The following is a 6,977-nucleotide window of genomic DNA, read 5'->3' on the forward strand; positions in this document are numbered from 1 at the left end:
AGCACGAGACTCTAACCAATTGAGTAGAAGCTTTGGGATTTAGCATAATGATTGTCAATTATTCCATGAACTTCCTTCATGATTAAATTCTGGATTTAAGGTAAGTATTTTACCGTATTTTTCTCTTTTATTCTATACTTTGATTTTAAATACAAGCAAAGACAACAAAGTTTGATTATAACTCTAATGGAGTTTGTAAGAAATTATAACCACCTGAAGTGGTAAAATTTCTATGCCTCGCCATGATCAAATTCATGTATGATTGTGGGCAAAGAATTGAAAACCCGTCCCATTGAATTTGCTCCATTCTCATTCCCTTAAGAGAATGTGATAGCAGTATGTGATAAGTCTGAAAGAAGACAAAATTATTACTATGAATGTATCAATGGATATGGACGTGGCAATAGACGAAATTATAATCGTCATCATTTGTGGTAATGCGAACAATAAGAATTCCCAAAATAATCTTTCACTCTGTGAAAAATATTTGTCATCGATTTGACATGAGATTTTGTAAAGCACATATAGATGATTATGGTCCATTCATGATGTGAATGTGACAAACATCTGAGTTTATGAATACATATTCATTCTTCAAAGAATATGAACGTGCTAGTGGTAGTGAATATACCACACTCACCTCTAGAAGGAGGTTTGAGGTGATATAAGAAAATAATGTCATTATTATGGCATGAATGGTCATTGGTATGATTAGTTATTTCTTATGTTTTGTTTCAGCACATTGATGTTTTGTTCTATTATCTGAGGAAGAAAGGGATGTATGACAAAGACCTACCTGTAACATTCACCACCACATATTGGTACTTCGACGAGAAAATTAATAAGTTGTGGCAGGCGTTTATTGATACAGATGGAGACAGTGATGTGTGCACTCCGAAACATGTCATTGCAGAGTATATTCAGGGGTTTGTCTTGGATGCCAATGTTCCATGGCACACTGTCGAGCATGTCTTAATGCCAATTAATGTTGCAGAACAATCGCATTAGATAATGGCTGTGATGTCCTTCAAGGATAGGTGCATTTATGTGTATGACTCTATGCGCGGTGGAGCTGCTCATCAAGCCAAAGTTCATAAGACCATGGCCAAGTATTCTGTGTTGGTGCTTCATTTTTTCGTGCACACGCATTTCTATTTAAACAAAAAAGATATCAATTGGCTCACTGGAGTCTACAAATCAGAAGACTTGATTACCCCCTTTGATGTAAAACTAGTCGAAGGATTGCCTCAACAAGTCGAAGCGTATGAATTTCTTTCAACACAATCTGTCTTGTTTTTAGATTGTGCAGTTTGATAGTTGTTGTTCTTTTTATTTTTGTAGTGATTGTGGTGTATTTGCGACTTCATTTGCCGAGTATTTCATTGAGGGCAAGACGCCTCCTAAAAAGTTCATTGCCTATGCACACCGGCACAGATTTGGTGCTCTCTTGTGGGATTATGCTACAAAGAAGATGGAACTGAACGCGCAAAGTGATGATGAGATTATTGGTCGACATAATAAGTCGCGGAAGCAGAAGAAGTAGTTACTTTTGTCATTGTTGTAGGATGAACTCTATAATTTTGTTTTTGTATTGTGTTATGTTATGTTGTCATTGTTGTAAGACGGATCAGATTTGTTTGTGTTTGAATCTCTACAATGATATAGTTCTTGATATGTTGCATTCTTCTAAATCTCTATGATATTCAGTAAAGTAAAATAACAAGTAATTCTAAATTTGACATATTTCATCCTCTCTTTGGATTATTTCTACAAGTTTTCCTGTTGTGACCTTCTTCTCCGCACTGTCCACATGAAATCGACCTTTTTCGTTCCCTTTCAGATATTGGCTTGCACCTCCCCTTCCTTGGCCTTCCTATTGTTTTAGTCACGTCTGGTGGCAAGACTTTTTCATGTACAACTTCTACAGGAATTTCCCATGTGCTTTCATCAGGAACCGGATAAATTGGAATTTCATAGGTCTTCAATAGGTACTTCCTGGTGTAGTATATCGAGCAATACTCAATGTGATCAATGTATTTGTATTTTAATACTGCCCAAGCATGTGCACATGGCAGCTCATCCAACTGAAACCTTCTACAGCTACAAGTTCGATCTTTTAGGAACACCATTCTCTGCTTACCCTTGTCAAGTACTGAATATAAGTAACTCATCGAAGGGGTCACCTACAAAATTTATCGACTATCATTAGTGGTGACAAAGCAGATGCCCTCAAAATACATATACTAGAGAACCTACAAGATTCAAAATAGCTTAATATCATGTCAAACCAACCAATATTTCAGCAGTGGGGTAGGCATAAATGCTACATTAAACTGAAAGCCTTTGCTTTTGTGCAGGTGGACACTAGTTTAACAGAATCACACAAAGGGTTCAAGATATAACAGATCCATGAATTCGGCACGATTACATATTCTATGCACAAGTATCTACAGATTCCAATCATACCTTCATCTGATGTGACAATTCAAGATTGTCCATCAGCATTGTATCATATTTTTTTCCAAGATCAGTGAATGACTCTACTGCATTCTTTAGGTTTGTAACATTCCATCGTTCGATCAATTTCCTTATGTAGTCTAGCAAAGGCAGTACTGGGAGTTCCCTACCAGCCTTGAGCACTGCATTGATCGACTTCGCAATGTTTGAAGTCATCGTCAATGTTCTGTTGATAGTGGAATGTGCTCTGGACCATCTTTCATACCCAACATTCATTAAGTAATCTTTGACCCTCTTATCAATTTTCTCTACCTCTGCCATGTGGTAATCAAACTTCTCAACTGTGCATGCTTTGGCCATAGCAAAGAATGTCTTTGAGTAGCAAATGGTTTTTTTTGTAATTTTTTTTACATTATTCCATATATGCCATATGCAGACACAATGAGGTACTTGTGGATACAATGTTGCCTCTGCATTTTCAATGCCTTCATGCATGTCCGAGACTATGCACATTCCCTCCCTTTCCCCAAATGCATCCTTGAATCTCGCAAAAAACCACTCCCAGGAAGCATTATTCTCTAAATCTACTATGGCATATGCGAGTGGTAGGATATTACCTGCTGAATCTTGTGTTGATGCTATCAATAATGTTCCTCTATATGCCGAATTAAGAAAGGTTCCATCTACAACAATAACCGGTTTGCAATACTGCCATCCTTTTATAGACGGATGTAGTGCAACGAAAGCATACATGAACAAGTCTTCCTCTATTTTTTTCAAACTTACCACCGACATAGGATTTGTAAGAACCAGCATATAAAAGTAGTTTGGCAGCTTTTCATTTGATTCGCTCAGGTTCCCTCTCAGTACTTGAACTGCATATTCTTTCGATCTCCATGCTTGCATATATGTCATCTGAAGACCATACTGCTTGTTGATGTCTCCAATTATATATGTCATTAGGAGTGCATATTGTTTTTGGGTCTTTATACTTGTCTATCAGAAGACTGCCGATGAGTTTTGCAGTAGCTTGACGTTGTGCGTAAGATTTGTCTTTCAGGGGGCATGAGTGCACTTTGCTGAAATTTCTGACCTTGAAAACGTTTGCTTTTTTCAGGCTCGAAGACTTAAAATACCAATCACAGTTGTTGTTGATGCATACTAGGCAGTACCTACGACAAGGATATAAACTTTTCCATCAATAAACAGAGCGACATGAAATACAATGATATATAGTGATACACGCTGCCATCAACAATACTAGATGAAAAAATACAACGAGTATACAGTACTAGACGGTGACAACCACAACTTAAAAGTGTACAGCCACATACTTACAAGCAACAACTTATTTTCTACATAATTATGCTTCTAACATCAACTACAATATACATTGAGATACATAATTATACAATAAATATTTTGATACCTGCTTTCACTTGATCTATGCACCTTAAATTGAATATTTTCCTTCATTGCCAAGTGCCTCATGACTTTGACTATCGTTGCCTTGTCTTTTTAAATTTGACCTTCTTCTACATCTATGTGTTGAGGGTCAGTTATTATTGTATTTTCATCAGATTCTGTATCATTCCAGACTTCTCCATCCCCAAACTCGATCATCTTAATTGTATCGTCATTGTATCTCTTCTCTACAACTGAGCTTTGTGCACATTCTGAGGAAATCACAGCAGAATTGGAATTGTACCAGATCATGTCCATATCCTTTTCACTCGATGTTATACAAAGGGGATACATTGTAAATTCTGAGCTTTTTTCAGCTCAAGATATACACATACACCCATACTATTGTGTATCACTATTGGCGGAGAACTGTTTTGGACAGTGTATTTGATTTCAATATCATTCAATGAAGTATCTATCATAAGTTGTTTCGAAATCACGTCTACAAAATCTTCAAAACTTATATTTGGAGTAACTATTACAACATCTGCATTATAATCTACAAAGCTGTTGTCAACATTCCATCGTCCACCATACTGAATAAAAATTGGTAAATTTCCCATTGAAGTAGTTGAAATTAGGTCAAAACTCACTAATTCCTTGATTGATTTTGATCGCAGTTCGTAGTTCCTTCTACACAGAAATTGCAAAAGCTGTATCTACATAGAAATTGCGAAGGTATATAGTAAAATTGATCGATTTTGAATGAAATTTGGAGCTCCTTTTGAGAATTTTTTGAGAGAGAATGACGTGATTTACAGAGGTAGAGAATGTCGTGATCTGTTAAATTGATACGCTTGAAAAAAAAGGGAAGGAAGGAAGATCTTTAGCGTGATTCTCGGATAGAAGAATCCTTCGTTACGTGTATATCTAATTTTGGGCTACTTTTGGTAAGTGTCTAATTTTGGGCTAGAGGTTGGTAAGTTTGTATTTAAATTGGCTATTTCTGTACTTTTTCCTAAAAAATTATTTTCCTAAAAAAATTCTATACTCTCTAACCAAACACAAAAAAGAAAAATTCCGAATTTTTTTTTCACTCACCAGTCAAACAAGCAAAAATAAGTGATAAAACTTCTCATTTTCTAGAAAAACATTTTTTCTGGAAAACATTTTCCTTCGTACCTCGCCCGTAGACAAAATTCGAAAGTTGAGAGTAAAATTTGACTCTTTTCCCTAATAAGAAAGAGTAGTTAGTATAGTAAACATTATTTTCCGACATATGACGTCCCACAACACAATTAATACAAGAAAACTTTAAGAAATGCTACACCTATTAAATTGGATTCACTGAGACGCCAATGAAGAAATCAAAAGGCTGATGATGATTGGTGACTATGTGATATATATATGGTCAAGTAAGGCAACTGAAATGAAGAAATAAGAAAGCATTATAAATACTTATGCCTTCTCTTCAGTTTCACTCATCAGTCTACTTTCTTTCTCCCTCAGAGAACTAAGAACCAAAACTCTTTGTGGTACTAAAAGTATAAATTTTATAGCAATGGCCTCAGCTGTAGTTGGCAATTTTGAAGAAGAGATTGTTCGTCCCGTCGCCGACTTCTCCCCTAGTCTCTGGGGTGATCATTTCCTTTCATTCTCCATTGATAATCAGGTAATTTAGTAGTATTCTTCATTTGTAGTTTCATCTTGCAAACATGCTTAGTTTCTTCTTTATGTTTATTGAACAACATTAGCTTTTCTAATTTCAGTTTTCTTTTTTTAAATACATTATAAATAGGTTGCTGAAAAGTATGCTCAAGAGATTGAAGCATTGAAGGAACAAACGAGGAGTATGCTATTAGCAACTGGAAGAAAGTTGTCTGATACGTTGAATTTGATTGACATTATTGAACGCCTTGGCATATCATACCACTTTGAGAAAGAAATTGATGAGATTTTGGATCAAATTTACAACCAAACCTCAAACTGCGATGATTTGAGCACTTCTTCACTTCAATTTCGATTGCTCAGGCAACATGGTTTCAACATCTCTCCTGGTAAGTTCACCATGCATGAAGCACATCTTTAATTTAAAGTTGTTAAAATTATTATCCATTTGCAGGAAGGTTAATATTGTGTATTCTTCCTTGAAAACCAGAAATTTTCAGCAAATTCCAAGATGAAAATGGCAAATTCAAGAAGTCTCTAGCTAGTGATGTCTTAGGATTATTGAACTTGTATGAAGCTTCACATGTAACGACTCATACTGACACCATCTTAGAAGACGCACATGCTTTCTCCACTATCCATCTTGAATTTGCAGCTCCATATATGAAATCTCCACTTAGGGAGCAAGTGACACATGCCCTTGAGCAATGTTTGCATAAGGGCGTTCCTAGAGTCGAGACCCGATTCTGCATCTCATCAATCTATGAGAAGGAACAATCAAAAAATGATGTGTTACTTCGATTTGCCAAATTGGATTTCAACTTGCTCCAGATGTTGCACAAAAAAGAACTGCTGAAGTATCAAGGTACGATAAGTAAGAACGATGAACCCTTTTTGATTTATTATATCTCAAGTACTGATGTTAATTTGTTATGTTGCAGGTGGTGGAAAGATTTGGATTTCGTAACAACACTTCCATATGCTAGAGATTGAGTAGTTGAATGCTACTTTTGGGCATTAGGAGTTTATTTTGAGCCTCAATACTCTCAAGCTCGCGTCATGCTTGTTAAGACCATATCTATGATTTCGATTGTTGATGACACCTTTGATGCTTATGGTACAGTTAAAGAACTTGAGTCATACACAGATGCCATACAAAGGTATGAACTTATCAATTCACTTATTCAGATATTCCTTGTAGTAAATGTCATCGTGAAAAGATTAAGATGAACTTCTACTCATTATAGTTGTGCTCTTTCAAAATGCATGAGTTCACCTTAATTTTTCATCCTGCCGATGGGATATCAAGGAAATTGATCGCCTTCCTGATTATATGAAAATCAGTTATAAAGCTATTCTAGATCTTTACAAGGATTATGAAAAGGAATTGTCTAGTGCTGGAAGATCTCATATTGTCTGCCATGCAATAGAAAGAGTATGTTTGAGCA

General features: G+C 35.9%; 3 protein-coding genes across 3 annotated transcripts; 1 reads left to right on the top strand and 2 right to left on the bottom strand.

Annotated features, from left to right (window-relative positions):
• Positions 1–1,745: 1,745 nt before the first annotated feature.
• Positions 1,746–2,129, bottom strand: LOC109236561. Its single transcript, XM_019402758.1, has one exon. The coding sequence runs from the start codon at positions 2,127–2,129 to the stop codon at positions 1,746–1,748; it is 384 nt and encodes a 127-aa protein (XP_019258303.1).
• A 494-nt stretch (positions 2,130–2,623) lies between these two features.
• Positions 2,624–3,417, bottom strand: LOC109236563. Its single transcript, XM_019402759.1, has 2 exons — positions 2,723–3,417; positions 2,624–2,639 (listed from the first exon to the last, which is right to left on the bottom strand). The coding sequence occupies exons 1-2, from the start codon at positions 3,415–3,417 to the stop codon at positions 2,624–2,626; spliced, it is 711 nt and encodes a 236-aa protein (XP_019258304.1).
• A 2,005-nt stretch (positions 3,418–5,422) lies between these two features.
• LOC109236564 (5-epi-aristolochene synthase 1-like) lies at positions 5,423–6,369 on the top strand (the record flags this gene model as incomplete). The annotated part of the gene is made up of 3 exons (XM_019402760.1): positions 5,423–5,533; positions 5,660–5,918; positions 6,020–6,369. Coding segments are annotated over exons 1-3 (720 nt in total), but the record flags the coding sequence as incomplete, so codon positions are not given.
• Between the last annotated feature and the right edge of the window lie 608 nt (positions 6,370–6,977).

This window comes from Nicotiana attenuata, unplaced genomic scaffold (assembly GCF_001879085.1).
Source record: "Nicotiana attenuata strain UT unplaced genomic scaffold, NIATTr2, whole genome shotgun sequence".
Lineage (NCBI taxonomy): Eukaryota > Viridiplantae > Streptophyta > Magnoliopsida > Solanales > Solanaceae > Nicotiana > Nicotiana attenuata.

Coding starts and splice junctions, on each gene's coding strand:
- LOC109236561 (XM_019402758.1), bottom strand. CDS start 2,129: ATGGTGTTCCTAAAAGATCGAACTTGTAGCTGTAGAAGGTTTCAGTTG.
- LOC109236563 (XM_019402759.1), bottom strand. CDS start 3,417: ATGACATATATAATTGGAGACATCAACAAGCAGTATGGTCTTCAGATG.